Below are 20,599 nucleotides of genomic sequence, written 5' to 3' on the forward strand. Positions count from 1 at the left end.
TCAAACAGGCACCGCAACGAGCCTTTCTTCTTTCTTCTCCTGCGAGTGTTATTGATACACATGCAGAGGCGAGCGGGTTGAGCTGCTCGGTCTTCACCGAGAGAGCCATAGTCTACACCAACCGCGAAGAGAATATGTGCAACAGCTACCCCGATAACACAGGGAGGATCACAGATCAACGCGTTTTGTCCCACATTCTATCTTTCCATGTCTGGAGAAAGAATACGAAATAGAATGGCGATAGGCATTCTGCAGCGACTCGCCTGTTCTCGTCGGAATGTGAGTGCGTGTGTTGACCGTTCTAACACACATTTACCGGGGCATAAATTAGCCATAACGTACGAGCATGATCATTAACGCACAAAGAAAGGGGAGGGAGAACACAAACGTGGCCAACAAGAAAAGCTAAAAAAAAAAAAATAGAGAGTGTGCATCCATTTTCCCCTCTCCTTACCTATAATATCCAGCGATGCGTGTCCCCTTTCACTCCCTCTGGCTGTCTCGCGTTTTACATTGCGCGTGGACAGAACCAAACCTTCCTATAAACAGAGGCTGGTGGTGCTGAATCATATTGTAACGGTTCCGCAAATAACGCTGGATTCTCCCTGAAGTCGTTGCAGGAAAAACGGGGTTCTGCTGAAGACTGTACAAATTGATGCGTACGCTCGCCTTCCCCACCCCCTTCGCCCCCGTCTCTTTCTCCCCTCTCCGCTCCCCCTTCCTCCGTCAAGACGACTTGCACTTTTTTTTTTGCCGTCGGTACAGTCACAATTTTAACGGAGGGGCGAGCAGGGGATGCACGTCGGGCGAGAGAAAGAGAGCGAGAGTGAGAGAGCCGGAGGAGGGCGTGATTTGCATATTCCTAAGGAAAGGGGGAGCGAAGAGAGACGGAGGGAGGGAGGGAGGCAAGGCGAAGGAAGAGGCGCAGAGAGAGGGACAAAACTCTGGAGAGGGAGGGGAGGGGAGGGACGGGGAGAACGGTCTCTCTATTCTCCCTCCCAGATCCCCTTCACCTTGGGGTAGCCTACTGCAAGCCTACAGACCAACCTTCCAGCGGTATGATGCATCCACATTCTCTACAAGGCATTCATGGAAGAATATGATGGAATCTTCTTTGTTTCTGTAGGCCTGTATGTCAACAGTTGCATATCATTTTACACCATGGATAGCCTAAACATGGACCTATTCGTGGAACGACTAATAAACTAAAATCTCTCTAACCGGTCCATTTATGAGGCCTATTCCAACTTTTCAGCCTTCTTTGTTAATACAGGCAGTAATCCCCCCCCTACAATAGAAGCATGCCCTTTCTTTACCCCAAATCAGTCCATTCCCCCTCTGCCTGGTCTAGCCTATCTTGACGGGGAAAGCTTGCAACCGTGTGGCCAGTCAAGCGGCTCTGCAAACCTCCTCCCTCTCTCCTGTCGCTCCCTCTCCCCTTCACACAGCCCCCTGTCCCGTCTCCTATTGTGTAGTAACCATAGTAACCATGTAGAGGATCGAGGGAGTGCGCCTGCGCGCGTGCCTTAACTCAACACCACCGCGGCTCGCGCTCCCTCTGCTGCTACATTTGTAACACGCAGTTGGACGAAGCTGCAACGGTGTTTTACAATGTAGCAACATCTGACACATTGTTACCGAGCAGGTCTGCGGTGTGCGCACTGCAGGGTGTAAATTAAGTGAGACATGGGTGCAATTTTCCCCAAAAAAGAAGCCCACACAAGCATCATACAGAACATGGAATGTCTGAGCTCTATTGTATGTTAACCTAGCCTATGATCCACATGCATTAAAACATAATGCACTGATTTTCATTAATCAGTTATTCTCATTCAACCTACTGTATTCAGTCGCACAAAAATGTAAAGCAAATTAGATATTGTTTTTTAATGACAGTCCCAACAGGACATGATAGCAGTCTGTACCTATTTGTGGGATTAAGGAAAGTCAGACAATTGTGGTTGAAGTGAACATCAATTGCTCATCTTTTTATTGAATTGATGCTTCTGTAGCATTAAAGCTTTCAGAGTTAACTAACAGCTTTGTGGCAGTCGGCCAGGTGTTGAGGTGGACGAGGGAGAGGAGGATGGAGGAGGAGAGGAGAGGAGGATGGAGGAATAGAGGAGAGGAGAGGAGGATGGAGGAGGATGGAGAAACAGAGGAGAGGAGGATGGAGAAATAGAGGAGAGGAGGATGGAGAAATAGAGGAGAGGAGGATGGAGAAACAGAGGAGAGGGATGAGAACCCTGCTGAAGAGCAAGAGGAAGAGATGGATGGAGGGTTTAGGGGCAGAGAAGAGAAGAGGAAGAGATGGATGGAGGGTTTAGGGAAAGAGAAGAGAAGAGAAGAGAGGAAGTAGAGACAAGGACACAGTGAACACGGGGAACAGTGAAAGTCTAGAGGGAGAAAACAGATCTGTTCTCCCCTTGAACAAGTCCTCCTGTAATGAGACCTGCTAGTCAGGCCCTCAGCTCACATCAAAGCATCAAATCACTGATTTAAAAGCAGATCATTCTTCAGCAGTTTCTCAGTGTGTGTGTGTGTGTTAGTGCCTTCGCTGTGTGTGTTTATTAGGTTTGAAAGGGGGGGGGGTGATATTCTCTCACTCTCAACACGTCTCTAGGTGTGTCAGGCAGCTTTGTCCCTGTGTCTTTGTCCTCAGGTGATGCGTGGTGTGTTTGCATGGTGTGTGGTGTGTGTTTGCGTGGTGTGTGTGTGTGTGTGTAATGAAGTGTTATCAGCACCCACGGACTCAGAGGGCGCTGGGGTTCCGGAAGTTATGACCAGCGAAACGAGCCTGGTCCCCCAACTCCTCCTCGATCCTGAGAGAGAGAGAGAGAGAGGGAGAGAGAGAGAGACAGGTAGAGAGAGAGAGAGAGAGAGAGAGAGAGAGAGAGAGGGAGAGAGAGAGAGACAGAGAGGAAGAGAGACAGAGAGAGAGAGACAGAGAGAGAGAGGGAGAGAGACAGGTGGAGAGAGGGAGAGAGAGAGAGAGACAGGTGGAGAGGGAGAGAGAGAGAGAGAGAGAGAGAGAGAGACAGAGAGAGACAGATAGACAGACAGACAGACAGACATGGAGAGAGAGAGAGAGAGAGAGAGAGAGTAAAGGAGGGAAAGAGCACATTAAATATAAGAAAACTTTATTATCATGGCTTTTCTTGACACACGAGTAAGTTGGACACCAACCTCATGAGCTGATTATATTTGGCCAGACGCTCGGATCGACAGGGGGCTCCAGTTTTGATCTGACGGAACATGGAGACACACAAGGTCCCATGACAATTATACTGATATTCACTGCACACTTTTGTAAGTGTGTGTGTGTTTGCGTGCATGTTTGTATGCTTTACCTGTCCAGTGCAGAGACCCACCACCAGGTCAGCGATGAAGGTGTCCTCGGTCTCTCCAGAGCGATGGCTGACCATCACCCCCCAGCTGTTCTCCTGGGCCAGCTTACACCTGGGACACAAGGACAGAGGGGAGAGGGTACTCTTGCTTAAGAGTGTACTCTATGCTTTATTAGGCTCAGGTATACACAACACACACACACACACACACACTCCTTTTTCAACTCACGCCTTTATTGCCTCGGTGACTGAGCCAATCTGGTTGACTTTGAGCAGCAGGCAGTTGCAGGCCCTCTCCTCCAGGGCGCGCTCTATCCTGCGGGGGTTGGTCACGGTCAGGTCGTCTCCCACCACCTGGGAGAAGCCAGGGGTCCACAGATCCATTTACAGCCCTAGAAACCTCCCCATCTCATGGGAACCTTCACCCTCACTCTCTCACTCTCTTAGACTATAGGAGCTACTGACAATGCTGCGATGCAAAGGATCGAGTGATGTCACCGTAAGCCATCCAATCAAATTGCGGGATTTCTCAAGGCTGTGGTCAATAGACCGGGCCTGTGTTCTATCCGTCTCACCTGGATGCCCACTGATGCGGTGAGCTGGGCCCAAGCTGGCCAGTCATCCTGGTCGAAGGGATCCTCGATGGAGACCACTGAGAGAGAGAGAGGGGGGGGGGGGGGGTCAGTGTAGCAGTATGTTGTTAAAGGAGTAGTAAAGGGAAAATGCATGTTTAGCCCTGTTTTAAGGTTACTTATGATCATATATAATGGTTCAGATCAAAACGTTGACAAAACTAGCACTTTTGAGAAAGTCTGATAATTGCTCTACCACCGTTTTGGTCATACAATGGATGTAGGTGGGCACCGTGAAAAATCATTCAAAAAACATGTTAAACTCTCAATTTCAAAGACAAGAAACTCACCGAGGTGTTAGTTAGCGTTCTGACATATAATTCGCCATAAAGTAAGATTCTAGTTCATCTGGAAAGGCTTTTTTAAATATTTAGCATAGAACTATTTAGTCGCAGCACATACGTGTGTAAACTTCCACAAACTAGATAGCCTAGCAACATAAACAATAACAATAACTACCGTAAGTAGTTCCGCTTCCCGAATCCCCTCTGCGGATTGATCTACATATCTACAACGGTCGCTTCAATACAAGTCAATGGATTTCATAAAATGATCAATAAAACCCTACAGGATTCATACTTTGCGGTGAATTTGATGTCAGAACACCAACGGACACCAATTATCCCCTCGGTGAGCTTCTTGTCTTTGAAATTGAGAGTTTAACATGTTTTTGAAAGATTTTTCAAGGTGCCCCCCCCCCCCATTGTATGACCAAAACGGTGGAAGAGCAATTATCAGACTTTCTCAAAAGTGCTAGTTTTGTCAACGTTTTGATCTGAACCATTCTATATGATCATAAGTAACCTTAAAACAGGGCTAAACATGCATTCTCCCTTTACTACTCCTTTAATAGTAATATGTTTGACTTCTGACCCCTCTCCATGCCCCACTGGCAAGAAGACCACCTTCACGTACACACACACACACACACACACACACACACACACACACACACACACACACACACACACACACACACACACACACTCACACTCACGGGTAAGCACCAGTGATGGGGAAAGAACTACGTGAATGGAGCTCCTGTTATGCCCGATGTGCACTGTTGCGCATAATTAAAACCTCCTTAACATGGCTCTCTCTCTGTGTCTCTCTCTCTCTGTCTCTCTCTCTGTCTCTCTCCCTCTCTCTCCCTCTCTCTCTGTCTCTCTCCCTCTCTCTCCCTCTCTCTCTGTCTCTCTCTCTCCCTCTCTCTCTATCTCTCTCTCAGAGATGTGATGTGATGGTGTCAGATCAGTAATTGAAACGGCGTCAGATCACAGTAATTGAAACAGCCATTAACACCCATCGCCCCCCACCCCAGAGCCCCTCCCCTGGGACACAGAGTGTGCGTCCTGCACTAATAAGCAAGCTGCCATTACACACACACACACACCTGGGTAGTCGTTGACGAAGCCCTGGTAGATGCTGGATAGCTCCTCCGCGGTGATGAGTCGGCGGGCGTCGGGCGGAGACTTGAAGTCCAGGTCGTACTTCCCCTCGACGTAGAACTCTGAGGCGGCCACGTCCATCCCGATCACCACCTTGTCTGTGAAGCCAGCTTTCTCTATGGCCGTCTTGATCAGCTCCAGGGCTGGGTAGGAAAGCTGTAGCTATACTAGCATCCCATCCTCGGGAGAGGTCCCTCCTAGTCCCCCGGGCTTGGATAAGGCTTCTATAGCTTCATGCATGGTGTGTATACTATACATAGTGTGTATCTACTATACAAGTTAAGTGAGGTTGTAGGGGTTGTGCAATGGGTTAAGGTGTTTTTTTCACTGGGGTACGTGCAATACGGGTTTTGTTAGGGCTGCACAATTAATCGTGAATTAATCGAAATCGCGATTATGACCTCCGCGATTAACTAATCGCAAAAGGCCGCAATTAATGTGATTAATAATTTTGAATTGAGTGTGCTAGGACTACACGGACGAATCACAGGCGCTTATGCTGTCTGACCAATCAAATGCGTTCCCGCTGAGTGCGCTGTGCGTAGCAATTTCACTGAGAAGACATATAGCAGTAGGGCAAGACAAGTGTCACAAGAGTACCCGCAGCCGTGAGTAGTGAAAAAATGAGTGAAAACGAGTTAGTAGCAAGAAAGGGATCAACGTCCGTGATTTGGGAGCATTTTGGTTATTATATATTAATATTATAAAATAAATATTAATCGCAATTATTAATCGCAATTACCATTTTGAAGCAAATAATCGCAATTATTATCTTTTGTCATAATCGTGCAGCCCTAGGTTATGTGCAATATATGTATTCTGTGCAATATGTGGTATGTGCAATAAGTGGGATATGTGTTTTCTGTTTCTGTATAGAGGCGATCTATGTATGCGCAGTATTGAGTCCAAGACAAATTTCCCTAAGGGGACAATAAAGTACATTGTATCGTACTACATGAGACTCCATGTAAGTACAGTCGATGCCCTCACCTTCACGGTTCTCCAGGATGTTGGGGGCGAACCCCCCCTCGTCGCCCACGTTGGTGGCGTCCTGCCCATACTTCTCTTTGATGACACCCCTGAGGGTCTGGTAAAGCTCCGCCCCCACACGCAGGGCGTCACGGAAAGACTCCGCCCCTACAGGAAGTACCATGAACTCCTGCATGGCCAGTTTGTTGCCGGCGTGGGAGCCGCCATTGATGACGTTGAAGGCCTTGAGGATGGAGGAGGGAGGGATGGAGGAGGGAGGGATGGAAGAGGGAGGGATGGAGGAAGGAGGGATGGAGGAAGGAGGGATGGAGGAGGGAGGGATGGAGGATGGAGGGAGGAGGGATGGAGGGAGGGATGGAGGGATGGAGGGATGGAGGATAGAGGGATGGAGGAAGAAGGGATGGAGGAGGGAGGGATGAGGGAGGGATGGAGGAAGGAGGGATGGAGGAGGGAGGGATGGATGGATGGAGGAGGGAGGGATGGAGGAGGGAGGGATGGAGGAAGGAGGGATGGAGGAGGGAGGGATGGAGGAGGGAGGGATGGATGGAGGAAGAAGGGATGGAGGGAGGAGGGATGGAGGAGGGAGGAGAGATGGAGGAAGGAGGGATGGAGGATGGAGGGATGGAGGAGGGAGGGATGGAGGGAGGAGAGATGGAGGGAGGAGGGAGGGAAGGAGGAGGGAGGGATGGAGGAAGAAGGGATGGAGGGAGGAGGGATGGAGGAAGGAGGGATGGAGGAAGGAGGGATGGAGGAGGGAGGGATGGAGGAAGGAGGGATGGAGGGAGGAGAGATGGAGGAAGGAGGGATGGAGGAGGGAGGGATGGAGGGAGGAGGGATGGAGGAGGGAGGGATGGAGGGAGGAGAGATGGAGGAAGGAGGGAAGGAGGGATGGAGGGAGGAGGGATGGAGGAAGGAGGGATGGAGGAAGGAGGGATGGAGGAGGGAGGGATGGAGGAAGGAGGGATGGAGGGAGGAGAGATGGAGGAAGGAGGGATGGAGGAGGGAGGGATGGAGGGAGGAGGGATGGAAGAGGAGGAGCACGACTCAATCACCCTTTTCACTCAGTAATCAACACTATGACTGAATGGTCCACAATAAATGTTCAGGAGCTCACAGGAACCGGAAGAACCAGCTCTGTGTTTCCCGCCAGGTCAGCAATGTGACGGTACAGGGGGACGCCTTTCTCTGCTGCGCCAGCCTTGCACACGGCCAGTGACACACCGAGAATAGCATTGGCTCCGAACTGAGCTGAGGGAGGAATATTCACATTCGAAAAAACACGGGTTTCATTTTGAATACCCTAAATGTAAAAAAATGCATGGCAAGTGATTTGGGTTTCTAGCGTAACCGTAGTGCGCTACTTACACTTGTTCTCAGTACCATCCATCTCAATCATCAGGGTGTCCAGCTTGTCCTGTTCCAGCACACTAAGCCCCTGGAATACACAGCACCTTAGAGAGCAATACTGACAGATTCTCTCTCTCTCTCTCTCTAATTCTATCACACACACACAACTCAAATTTAATTTATAAAGCACATTTAAAAACAGCCTAGGTTGACCAAAGTGCTGTACAGCTCCAGAGCAACAAAACACACAACACGCAACAGAACACTACAATACACCACACACCACAATACACCACACACCACAATACACCACACAATAAGCAATATAAAACACACATACGCACACAACAATACTCACCGACTGGATGAGGGCGGGGCCAATTGTGTCATTGATGTGACCTACAGCTTTGAGCACACCTGAGGGAGGGGGAGAGGGATGAGGAACAAGACTCCTAATAGTTTTGATCTGTCTACCTGCCCATATCAGTGGTCTATCACCAGTCCTCACCACCACCGAGAACATCCGTCAGATGCAAACACAAGAATGCACACCACACACACACACACACACACACACGGTCCTCATCCCCAACCTTTGCCCTTGTAGCGGTTCTTGTCTCCGTCTCTCAGCTCCAGCGCCTCATAGATGCCCGTCGAGGCTCCGCTGGGCACCGCCGCCCTGAACAGCCCTGCAGAGACCACCGGTCAGCGGACAAGATGACCGCCTTCATAAACACACACACACACGCGTGTTTGAACGATGTTACCTTTCTCAGTATGCAGATCTACTTCCACGGTGGGGTTTCCCCTGGAGTCCAGGATCTCCCTGGCAACAATGTTCGCTATGGACATCCTGAAAGGAACACACACACAGCAAGACATGGATACACTCATAAAAACATGCTGTATACAGGTGCAGCTCAAAAATTTGAATATTGTGAAAGTTCAATATGTTTGTCACTCATTTCAGAAAGTGAAACTCATATTATATAGATTCATTACACAGAAATATTTCATGCTTTTATTTCTTGTAATTTGTATGATTATGGCTTACAGGTAATAAACCCAAATTTCAGTGTCTCAGAAAATAAGAATATTACTTAAGACCAATAAAAAAAAAGTGGATATTTAAAAAATTGAAATGTCCACCTTCTGAAAAGTATGTTCGTTTCTATGCACTCAATACTTGGTTGGGGCTCCTTTTGCGTCAATGCAGCATGGAGGCCATCAGCCTGTGTCCCTGCTGAGGTGTGCAATCAAGCACACTAATACCATGGTCATTGGACCAGCTTTTGGTCCTTTTGGCAGTGTGGGCAGGTGCCAAGTCCTGCTGGAAAATGAAATCAGCATCTCCATAAAGCCCGTCAGCAGAAGGAAGTATGAAGTGCTCTAACATCTCCTGGTCGATGCCTGCGTTGACTGTAGACTTCAGAAAACCCAGTGGACCAACACCAGCAGATGACATGACACCCAAATCATCACTGACTGTGGAAACTTCACACTGGACCTCGAGCAGCTTGGATTCTGTTCCTCTCCACTCTTCCTCCCGACTCTGGGACCTTGATTTCAAAATGAAATGCAAAATGTACTTTCATCTGAAAAGAAGACTTTGGACCACTGAGCAACAGTCCAGTTATTTTTCTCCTTAGCCCAAGTAAGACCACACTTTTTTTTTTTTACAACATCTTTTTATTTTGGAAAAGTGTACAATAATCAACAGTTATCAATAGGTACATTCACAAACATAACAGTACACTGTTCATCATCCCTTCCCTCCAATATTCTTAACACAAAAATAAGCAACAAAAAAACTAAAACAATAATAATAATAAAAAATAGTGACAATTATAGTAATACAATATATACATTTATACGCACATAAATAAATAAAAGTATAATTTGTGGAGTACCTGTATTGGTTCACGAGTGGCTTGACACGAGGAATGTGACATTTGTAGCCCATGTCCTGGATTCGTCTGTGCGTGGTGGCTCTTGATGCGCCGACTCCAGCCACAGTCCACTCCTGGTGAAGCTCCCCCAAATTCTTGAATGGATTTTGCTTGACGATCCTCTCAAGGCTGCGGTTATCCCTGTTGCTTGTGCACCTTTTCCTACCACACAATTTCCTTCCACTCAACTTTCTATTAATATGCTTAGATACAGCACTCTGTGAACAACCAGCTTCTTTAGCAATGACCTTTTGTGGCTTACCCTCCTTGTGGAGGGTGTCAATGACTGTCTTCTGGACATCTGTCAAGTCAGTAGTCTTCCCCATGATTGTGTAGACTACTGAGCCAGACAGAGACCGTTTAAACGCTCAGGAAACCTTTGCAGTTGTTTTGATTTAATTAGCTGATTAGAGTGACAGTGTTCGAAACCGCTCCCTATTCCCTATATGGTGCACTATATAGTGCGTCCGCCATTTTTTGTAGTATTAGAATTCTCAACGGTTATTTCACTATAGCCCACTACAAAATACCCACAATTCACGTTGATTTCTAGTGAACAGAAGATGTACCCTACAATTTGTCCCGTATAACACAATGCAACGCTGTCATGTTTTACCGAAGGAGAAGACGTGAAGAAGAAGACGGTAGTGATGGCGAAACGAGGATTTCTGAAACACCGAGCCTTTTAGGCACATTGCACCGCAAAAAGATTCATTAGCCTACTCGAAGCCTAATTAAATGCTTAGTACGCTACTGACACCTGCTGGCAAATATAATTTAGAGCAGCCAATATCACTGCGCACCTGCAGGAGCGCTGAAACATTACTGATAGCCTAACTGATTTTGATTGACAACTTGATCGATGGTTTTTAGTTTAGCTACACCTGTAGACTGAGCCTAATTGGCGTGTGCTGCATATAAACCGAGCTCAGATAGCAAGCGGATCTGGGCCATATATGGGCTGGAACTAAGCCACAAGTGCCAGATCTGGCCTGTATATGGCCCAGATCAGATTGCTGTCTGGGAGGGAAAGGGAAAAGTGTGTGTCTTGTTATTTATTTGGACATGTCTGCAATAAAGTTTAATGAATTGAGGAATAGTGGGGTGCTAGCTGTAGGCTATTTGAGAACAAACCACCTTCCCTTACTAAGAGTCTTAGAATAATCTTCATCTGCCTGGATCTATGATAAAGGTGTTAAAACAGCTCTTGCTCTATTGCTGGGGCAGTGCCAGTGGCTATATTTTACCAAAGGAATAGCCAGGATGGTAACCAGGATGGTTGTGAATTCACTGTATGATATAGACTAGCCTACTTATAACCCATAGTAATAATTTATAGGCTATGTTTATTGTTGTAACTAGGTAAGGTAACATGATATAGTTATTGGTCAACACATGAAAACGGGTAAATAGCCTAATAAATCTATTTGGGTGACCATGTTGACTAAACATGCAGAACAGGAAGAATGGAATAAAGAGGGGCCCCATTGTGAGGGGTGCAGTTGGGCAGTAGGCTAAATGTGCTTCTGTAACGGGACTGTGAGCTTCTGTAACTGGGCAGTGACATATGTGCTTCAGCAGGCCTATGGGCAGTGAAACTGGGGACTGAGTGATTGTATAACTGTATTAACTACTACTCCTAAACTCCTACACCTCCCACAAACTCCTGCAAAACAATCCTAAACACGTCTACTACACTTTCAACTCCATGCAACAACCAACTAGGCTACAACCTTCAAGACGGGTAAGGCGGGTTTCGCTTCCTTACGTCGACCACTCGAATCGCGAACCAATCACGTAACCGAGGCCTCGTTTGTCATTGGTCACGTGCTTTTAAAAAAAACCGAAGCGAGTCTCGATACGGTGTGAAATCGTTCACCCGTTCACTCACTCCCATAGTGAACTACATAGGGAACGATTAAACGGTTTTCGGAAACTACATGAACGTCATTGCGTCCTATACATGGACGCAAGCAAGCAGACGCGCCCAGTAGTCATGTAGCTAACAAACCGAGCAATGCAGAATGTTGTACTCAGGTAGTATTCAGTTTTCATGTTCAGTTTTGAATGTTAAATCCCTAATAAATTGTTGAAATTCGAATGATGTGCAAGTGTGGTTTTGTATAATAGCAAGTTGCAAGAACGATAGCCAGTTAGCTCACAAGCTCACAACAACAGCTTCCACATTAACGGTAGACTAGCTGTCGGTGGCTAAAGCAGTTAGCTAACATTAGCCTACAACGATTCCTGTAATTATTTTGATGCTGGTTCAACTTCTGTTTCTCGGGCATAAACGGAGGCAAACTCAAACTCGGCAAAACAGCTACAGAAATCATCGTATCGTTAGCTAACTGCTTTAAAGCCATTGATAGCTGCCATGAACTTTTTCACAATATTCACATTTTCTGAGACACTGAATTTTGGGTTTTCATTAGCTGTAAGACATAATCATCAAAATTACAAGAAATAAAGGCTTGAACTTCACTCTGTGTAATTAATCTATATAATATGAGTCTCACTTTATGAAATGAGTGACGAAAAATATAGAACATTTTCACGATATTCAAATCGTTTGAGCTGCACCTGTACATGAGTAACGTCAGCAATGTCAACCCCTAAAACTGAGAAGATGGGGGGGAGCAAGGAAGGAATAGTAGTGAATTATTAACCCCCCATTTGGCGAGATACGCTGAATATTCTGAGATGGAGGAGAGTGAGAGAGAGAGAGAGAGAGACAGAGAGAGAGAGAGAGAGAGAGAGAGAGAGAGAGCACAATTACCTCTATTGCTCGCCCGAAACATTAAACTATCAGCAGGTCAGAATTGCTTCCTTGACACACTAACAATGGCAAATACCAAAGGACCTCCATTACTCTCTCTCTCTCTCTCTCTCTCTCTCTCTCTCTCTCTCTCTCTCTCTCTCTCTCTCTCTCTCTCACTCACTCACTCACTCTCTCACTCACTCTCTCTCTCTCTCTCTCTCTCTCTCTCTCTCTCACACACACACACACACACACACACACACACACACACACACACACACACACACACACACACACACACACACACACATACAGAGCCTGAAAACAGTGACGCATCTTTGGGGAGGAAAAGCTGTGAAGTAGATGCACTCTAAGCACATGCAGCGACACACAAACATACACACACACACACACACGCACACACACACACACACACACACACACACACACACACACACACACACACACACACACAAAACCTCTCACACTGCACCACAATCTGACAACACACACATCAAATGCAGTGTCAATCCTTGACAAACGCATAAACTGATGTAACATAGGATGGTACTGTGCTGTTCAGTCAACGACTGAATATGGACCAATGAAGATATGACACAGTGAGAAACCACAGAGCAGGACAGGAAGACAGGGGGAGAGGAAGACAGGAGGAGAGGAAGACAGGAAGACAGGAAGACAGGAGGAGAGGAGGAGAGGAGGAGGGAGAGGAACGAAGAAATAGATTGATCTTTTTCATCTTTACCTGCAGCCTGTGTGGAGCCTAGTAGGGAAGTGAGAGAATGTGAGCATCTGAGCGAGGGAGAGAGAGCAGAAGGGAGGGAGGAGAGGGAGGGAGAGAGAGCAGAAGGGAGGGAGGAGAGGGGGGTGAGGTCCTGTGACGGGGGAGGGAGGGGGGGGTGCGTGAGTCATTGGGAGATGCAGGGAAAAGGGGAGGGAGCCAGACTGGGTCAAGGAGACAAAAACATCAGAGCAGAAAAGGGGATGCAGTAAAATAATAAAATGGGGGGAAATGCTGTTTAATCAATGCTTCTGGCCCCGGACCAAGAACATGACAGACAATAGAAAGTCTGAGGAGAAAGGCTTGGAGTGGAAAACACAATCTCCCACAAACCCCCCTGCTCCGTCCCATTTGTGACAGCCAACGCGCTGCTGCAGTCAAGCCCTAGGCAGCACCGCTCTGCATTTGCAAACACAGAAATGGGACACTCATGTATGCATAATTTGCTGGGACAACATTTTCGCGGATGTCATCAGTACTAGTCGGCAGTGATGTAAGCACTGATTAGCGGGTGAACACAGCGAGCAGGGATGAACAGACGGCACGATTGGCAGGAGCTGTGGAACATACTGTCAGATGCAAAGGCTTAGCATAGCATGTTCACTGGCTGAGAAATACACTAGCGTACATAGCCTTGGCACAGCATTGGCAGTGGATGAAGAATACAGTAATGGTGCTTATTTAAGTAAAGTTTAATGGACAGGCTAATCTGGAATGAATGGCAGATCCATCTTGAGACTAGATTAGGAAGGACGTGAGACGTCAGGGACAGAGAGGCTACGTCCGTCCATCTGGAGACCGGTGGGCTTTGGACAAATACGGTCCTCTGGGCTCTGGTGGACAAACACGGTCCTCTGGGCTCTGGTGGACAAACACGGTCCTCTGGGCTCTGGTGGACAAACACGGTCCTCTTGACTCTGGTGGACAAACATGGTCCTCTGGGCTCTGGTGGACAAACATGGTTCTCTGGGCTCTGGTGGACAAACATGGTCCTCTGGGCTCTGGTGGACAAACATGGGCATGAGGAAAGTGGCACGTGCGCCTTTATAAAGGGACAGATGACGTACAATAACTGTATCCATACAGAGAAACAGAGAGAATCTAACAGGGACGTACAGTATTACTGTATCATCAGGGACAGAGAGAGAGAGAGAGCGATCCAGAGGGAACGTGCCAAGGGAGTGGGGGAGGGAGTATCTTTTTGATTGGCTACTTCACTGGCGTGTTCCATCTGGAGGTCACATGACCATCTGCAGCTACTCAGAGACTGGTGAGTGTGAGCATGAACGTGCAAGATAACACGTGTGTGTGATGTTTGAGTGTGAATGTGTGTGATGCATGTTTGAGTGAATGTGTGATGTATGTTTGAGAGTGAATGTGTGATGTATGTTTGAGAGTGAATGTATGCTGTATATTTGAGTGTGAATGTGTGTGATGTATGTTTGAGAGTGAATGTGTGATGTATATTTGAGTGTGAATGTGTGTGATGTATGTTTGAGTGTGAATGTTGTGTGAGACAATGTGTGTATTTACAACAGCAAAACCAAGGACAGAGACAATATCCAATGACTACACTGAACTGCAAAGTCTATTTCAAAACAGATTAAATTATAACCCTCTTAACTGAAGCCCATCATATTACACTCCTTGTCCAAAGAATATAGGCGAGTCAGGCAGTCCACTTAAAACAAACCACAACGCAGTATGCAATTATCTAACAATGTTTAATGGTTTTTCAATCAATTAGTTTAATTAGTCAACAGTATACAATTCAATCCACAGACACACTAGTGTCTACACAAACATCTATGGGCTGTACAGCAAATGTATGCACTGTAGTGTGACAATGTGTATTTACTTATATAGTGTGGTGGGCAAAAAACGCATGTAAAGTTTGATAATGTGTTTCTATATACAAAGTGAGTGTGTGTGTGTGTTTGTGTATGTGTGTGCCTGGTCAAGTGTGAGTATGCACTCCTGTACGTGTGTGTGCGTGCGTGTGTGTGTGTTTACAGTAACAGCAGAGAAGTTGAACCATCAATGCAACTACTGAGGGTGTTGAGTTCTGAAGTGTGTGTGTGTTAAATGTATAGTTTATATATATAGACAGTCCCATCATCATATCAAACATCTGTGATGGTCAGTCGAGATGACCCACTTCCCTGTTCATCCTCGTTCACAGCATCAGGTAGATATCCTTCTCGCCTCAACCTTGACCCCTGGGAGGGGAAAAAACAAAACAAGGTTAAGCAATCGGTGCCGCCCAGTAATGGAAGAGGGGAAGATATCCCAGTGTCCTTGACCAGACTTCAGAGCAAAATCCTCAGTATCAAACAGGAAAGCATGAGCACACCACTTGACTACCGATTTAGCACGCATGCACACACACACAACACACACACAACACGCACACGTCTGTGAAGATGGTTATGTACGCACAGAAAATGGTGCCATCCCAAACACACACCCATAACCGCACTCGCGCGCACACACACTTCCAGCTCTCGCCCTTTCCTACCTCTCACCAGTCGTAGCGGGGGCGGGTTGGGGGTGGGGGGTGTCTGGGGGAGTCGTGGCGGGGGGCGGGCGGAGACGAGGAGCTGGGGGGGGCGGCGAGAGCGAGCTGTTGACCTCCCGCCCTCCGGTCTCGGCCATAGTCAAGCCCCCGTGCGCTGGGGGGAGGGTACCGGCCCGCCTCCCTCCTCCACTCCTCGTCAAAGGCTGCAGCTTCACCTGGGAGAGGACAGGACAGGAGGGGGGGGGGGGGGGGGGTCAGAAAAGTTCTCTCACACACTCACCTGGGAGAGGACAGGACAGGAGGGGGGGGGGGGTCAGAAGAGTTCTCTCACACACTCACCTGGGAGAGGACGGGAGGGGGGGATTCAGAAGAGTTCTCTCACACACTCACCGTCCAGCTATGCTCATGCCCAACATCTTGGGTGAAGTGTAGCCTTACCCAGTGAGCCTTAGGTCAGTAGCAGTCTCAGGTCAGTAGCAGTCTCAGGTCAGTAGCAGTCTCAGGTCAGTAGCAGTCTCAGGTCAGTAGCAGTCTCAGGTCAGTAGCAGTCTCAGGTCAGTCTCAGGTCAGTAGTAGTCTCAGGTCAGTCTCAGGTCAGTAGCAGTCTCAGGTCAGTAGCAGTCTCAGGTCAGTAGCAGTCTCAGGTCAGTCTTAGGTCAGTAGCAGTCTCAGGTCAGTAGCAGTCTCAGGTCAGTAGCAGTCTCAGGTCAGTAGCAGTCTTAGGTCAGTAGCAGTCTCAGGTCAGTAGCAGTCTTAGGTCAGTAGCAGTCTCAGGTCAGTAGCAGTCTTAGGTCAGTAGCAGTCTCAGGTCAGTAGTAAATCCAACACAATTGTCCAGAGGGAAAAGTTCTGATTAAATTCGCTCCCTGATTGGCTGAGCCAGTAGTAAGTGACGTTTCAAGCCAACGGCCCCAGGTAAGTCATCACATCTGTCACGCACGCGTCTCTTATTCTTCCCCAGTTAAACTTAAGTTGTAGGAGTGTATTTTGGCATATATTTGGCATATCTATATTCCAACTGCAAGAACATGTACGAGAGTTTGTCATTTGTTTTGCCACAGGCGTTTGCTATTGTGTGCATGATATCGTAGTGATGAGGGCTTTACAAATGATATACTTGATAGAGTGCCCACCTCCCTTGTTCTCTGTAAAGTGCATTGTGTTGCCTCTGGGTATGAAATGCGCTATACAAATAAAGCTTTGATTGATTGATTGATTAAGTTAGCTACGATGGCATGTCTGCTCAAAGGGTTGGAGGCAGGTTTTCAGAGTGGCCGCTTCACAGCTGTTTATTTAGACCTCTGCCGTGTTTAATGTTGATCTGATTGGAGAGCGGCGAGGCTCATTAACGGAAACACATCTAACAACCTCCCCTCCGTAGCCCCCCATCCTGCTGCTATGGGCTGGAGGCTGAGAGCGTCTGAAGGCTTTCCAGACCATACCTGAGAACACCAGTAGAGGGGAGTCTTCCAGCTGTCCTTCACCCTGACCTCAGGACTGTGAAGACCCACTCCTCTCCCCTCTCCTCCCCGCCTCTTCTCTCTCCCCCCCTCTCCCCTCCTCTCCCCTCCTCTCCACTCCCCTCCCCTCCCCTCCTCTCCTCTCCTCTCCTCTCCCCTCCTCTCCACTCCCCTCTCACCTCCCCTCCCCTCTCCTCCCGTCCTCTCACCTTCCCTCCTCTCTCCCCCCCTCTCCCCCCCTCTCCCCTCCTCTCCCCTCCTCTCCACTCCTCTCCACTCCCCTCCTCTCCTCTCCTCTCCTCTCCTCTCCTCTCCTCTCCTCTCCTCTCCTCTCCTCTCCTCTCCTCTCCTCTCCTCTCCTCTCCTCTCCCCTCCACTCCCCTCTCACCTCCCCTCCCCTCTCCTCCCGTCCTCTCACCTCCCCTCTACTCCGCTCCTCTCCCCTCCCCTCCCCTCCCCTCCCCTCCACTCACTCTCTTCCAGGTTGATGTAGTCCTGGCGGTCCTCGCGGTCACCGGTGCGGCGGTTTCGGGAGCGCTCCATCACGTGGCCGCGGTCCCAGATGTGGTGGCCGATGGCCAGACGCTCCAGGCCGCTCTCGCTGTCACGCATCGACTGGCGCGTCTCCCGGATCTGACATGGGGGGGTGGAGCACGACGGGGGGGTCAGATTAGCCGCCCGCACAGCAACAGCACATCAGCTAACCGGACAGAACTCAGACACTGACAACCATCAACCGCTGACAGACCACTGTGGACGACGCTAAAATAATCACAATGCATTCCACATTCACTATGAACACTGAGGCCTGAATGAACATTTTCACACCCGGTTCTCCACTGCGGTAGGTTTTGAAAAATGAGCAGACGTACCCCACCCGGCGCGGTCCTCACTTCGCTGGACTGCTGGTAGACTTTGGGAGCGCCGGAGTCAGAAGAGGAGTAGGATATGACCGTGGACGAGGAGTACGTCTGACAGTTCGGGGAACCGGACATTCTCTCTTGGTACGGGGTCAGTGGACGGGAAAACAGAACAACTATCAAAAACCCTTACCTAGAAACTCACCCTGGATAGAAATCTCACGAGGGTGGGGGGTGATTATAGGGGCCAGGTTTAAACTGTGACACAGTGATGGAATAAACTGCCCCCTGACGTCAGGACAGGGGAGTCACTGCCCATCTTTCACCGCAGGCTCAAAACTCACCTCTTCAAGAAATACTACCAGGATCCTCCCTCTTAAGCACCTATTGTATTTTAGATTGCTATTCTTCACTTGACTATGCTCTTAGTCACTTGTTTTAGAAAGGAGATGCACTTGTGAGTTCTGGCAAGTAGTAGATCATTGGCTTTTCCTGCGTTAAATGCAATTATTATAAGTCTCTTTGGATAAAAGTATAGATAAATGACTAATGTAACACATATGAGATTAAAGCCCTGTTTGCTGCTCCCTTACGAAACCTCCTGATAGAAAGTGATGAGATCCTCCAGTCTGTAGAAATACTCACCATATTCTCCATCATTCCCCCCATCATCCCAAACATGTCCATGAACCCTCCGCCCTAAGGAAGAGAAAGAGGGACAGGGAATTCCATTACTCCCGACTGATTTACCTGACAAATCAGAGATCAAGCTGCCATTCGAGAAGGAGTTTATAGTGAAGCACTATTCATGGCATAGAGATTGTATTTGGTTCACCAAGTCCATACTGATAAACGTGAATAGCATTCCAACAGGGGAGGGGGGGGTAACTCACCATTCCCATCATTCCATAAGGAGCCAGTGCACCGGCCTGAGAGAGCGCAGAAAAGTGTCAAACGTTAATTAAAAAAGAACGGGCAGAAAGACACACAGCATGCGCACATGGCAACATACTATACCTGTAGGTGAGGAGCGCGGGGAGGCTGGATCTGAGGGCTGAGGGGGAACGGCTCAAAACCAAAGGAACCAAAGAGACTCCTCATCTGCTGCCGGTGGGCTGCAAACGGATCCCTGAAAGAAAGAAACAAACACTCCATATGTAGCCTACCTGTTGGAGAGGGCTGCACGTCTTTCTCTCGCTCGCCCACTCACATGCCAGGAAGGGAATAAAATGATCTGAGAAATTGTTTACTACAACTAAGATCGGGTTCTATTGAGAAAAATCCAAAAGGGGAAAGACACAGTACGTAAGTCATTCATTCCTACAAGAAGACTTGGCCTATGTCTCCATGCACTAAATAGACATGATGGCCGAGCAACAGCAACGTAACATCATGTTTAGCATGGTGAGTATCATTAGTAATTTGGCTTATGCTAGCAAACATTATAGTCAAAGACACTCTAATAATGCATCTGAACAGTTTCTGCTATAGAGTAGCTACTGTAACGTTAGTTCATGTGGCTAGCTTCAGGCCTTCCACGGGACACAACGGCAACAATTGCACCAAGCTAGCTAGCTAGCTAACGTTAGCTGGCTAGTGCTAACGGCTCAACACATTACGAAAGCATTAGCAAGCTAATGTTAGCTAAAATGTAACTGACGTTAGCTAGCCTAGTGTACCTAGCGGCATAATGACATGTAGCATTATGTTAACATTAGCTATTACTTACATCATGTAAGGGCTGTCATCCACGTCATTTAAATACCGAAACATTGTTATTTCAGTGAGCTAATTCAGCTAGCCGATGCTAGCTAAAAAGTCGGATCCTCTGGGCTCAGTGCAGCTTTGAAGGGAGCCTTCAAATCTAGCTCACAAACCGCTGTTTGAAATGAATGTGCTTCAAAGCACACCCAAATGCCAAATGAAATTCGTACTTTGCTCACGTCTTAGAAGAACTTAAAACATTTGACAGCTAGCTAGGTTTTTCCCAGCAAGTTATTTTTCCACTGTTGATTGCACATGAAAACGGAAGTCAGACTGACAAAGGAAGCGAAAACGTCAAGAAGCCAAAACAAGAAAGATGTTGATATTTCCACAATAATTCAGCAGCCTCTCCGATCCAAAAGTCTCTCGTTTGAACACACCATGAAACAATCCGTTAAAACATCGTGATGGCAATTGTCACTCCTTTATATACCAAATGACCCCGTTAACGCCTGCAGCCCGCAAGCTGAATTAAGAGAAATGTCAATAAAAAGGGGGAGGCAACAACCGGAAATGACGCAGACTGAATATTCTGAGTTGGTCGGTATGCATCATGCACCTGCTCCTATGAGAAATCCAAATCAGGTAACATTTAAAAGGACACAATCGCTTATTGATAACTTCAAGCATTTCATTATGATCACCAATTCACAATATATGAGTCATGACTAAGGGTTAAGGTTGGTGCTGTTCTCATGCAGGCTTGAAATGTATGGCTTGGGAA

The 20,599-nt window shown here is 47.7% G+C and overlaps 2 protein-coding genes across 3 annotated transcripts; both read right to left on the bottom strand.

Annotated features, from left to right (window-relative positions):
- Window positions 1-2,752: 2,752 nt before the first annotated feature.
- On the bottom strand, window positions 2,753-8,616 carry LOC311313818 (gamma-enolase-like; the record flags this gene model as incomplete). Its single annotated transcript, XM_084444021.1, has 12 exons — window positions 2,753-2,822; window positions 3,187-3,245; window positions 3,351-3,459; window positions 3,577-3,701; window positions 3,923-3,999; window positions 5,373-5,570; window positions 6,418-6,640; window positions 7,532-7,665; window positions 7,783-7,852; window positions 8,123-8,181; window positions 8,358-8,453; window positions 8,532-8,616. The coding sequence occupies 12 exons, from the start codon at window positions 8,614-8,616 to the stop codon at window positions 2,753-2,755; spliced, it is 1,305 nt and encodes a 434-aa protein (XP_084300147.1).
- A 6,370-nt stretch (window positions 8,617-14,986) lies between these two features.
- Window positions 14,987-20,345, bottom strand: mlf2 (myeloid leukemia factor 2). 2 transcript variants are annotated; one of them, XM_084444189.1, is made up of 8 exons: window positions 19,841-20,345; window positions 19,129-19,240; window positions 19,005-19,040; window positions 18,757-18,810; window positions 18,124-18,264; window positions 17,725-17,884; window positions 15,799-16,006; window positions 14,987-15,492 (listed from the first exon to the last, which is right to left on the bottom strand). In XM_084444189.1, the coding sequence occupies exons 1-8, from the start codon at window positions 19,882-19,884 to the stop codon at window positions 15,480-15,482; spliced, it is 768 nt and encodes a 255-aa protein (XP_084300315.1). In that variant the 5' UTR covers window positions 19,885-20,345; the 3' UTR covers window positions 14,987-15,479. The 2 variants fall into 2 exon arrangements, with proteins under 2 accessions (XP_084300315.1, XP_084300316.1); XM_084444190.1 differs by having other exon boundaries at window positions 15,792-16,006.
- Between the last annotated feature and the right edge of the window lie 254 nt (window positions 20,346-20,599).

This window comes from Borostomias antarcticus (genome assembly GCF_949987555.1).
Source record: "Borostomias antarcticus genome assembly, chromosome: 10".
Lineage (NCBI taxonomy): Eukaryota > Metazoa > Chordata > Actinopteri > Stomiiformes > Stomiidae > Borostomias > Borostomias antarcticus.

Coding starts and splice junctions, on each gene's coding strand:
- mlf2 (XM_084444189.1), bottom strand. CDS start 19,884: ATGTTTCGGTATTTAAATGACGTGGATGACAGCCCTTACATGAT. Junction 18,265..18,756: donor GGGGAATGATGGAGAATATG/GTGAGTATTTCT, acceptor TCCCGTCCACTG/ACCCCGTACCAAGAGAGAAT. Junction 16,007..17,724: donor CTACATCAACCTGGAAGAGA/GTGAGTGGAGGG, acceptor GTCCTCTCCCAG/GTGAAGCTGCAGCCTTTGAC.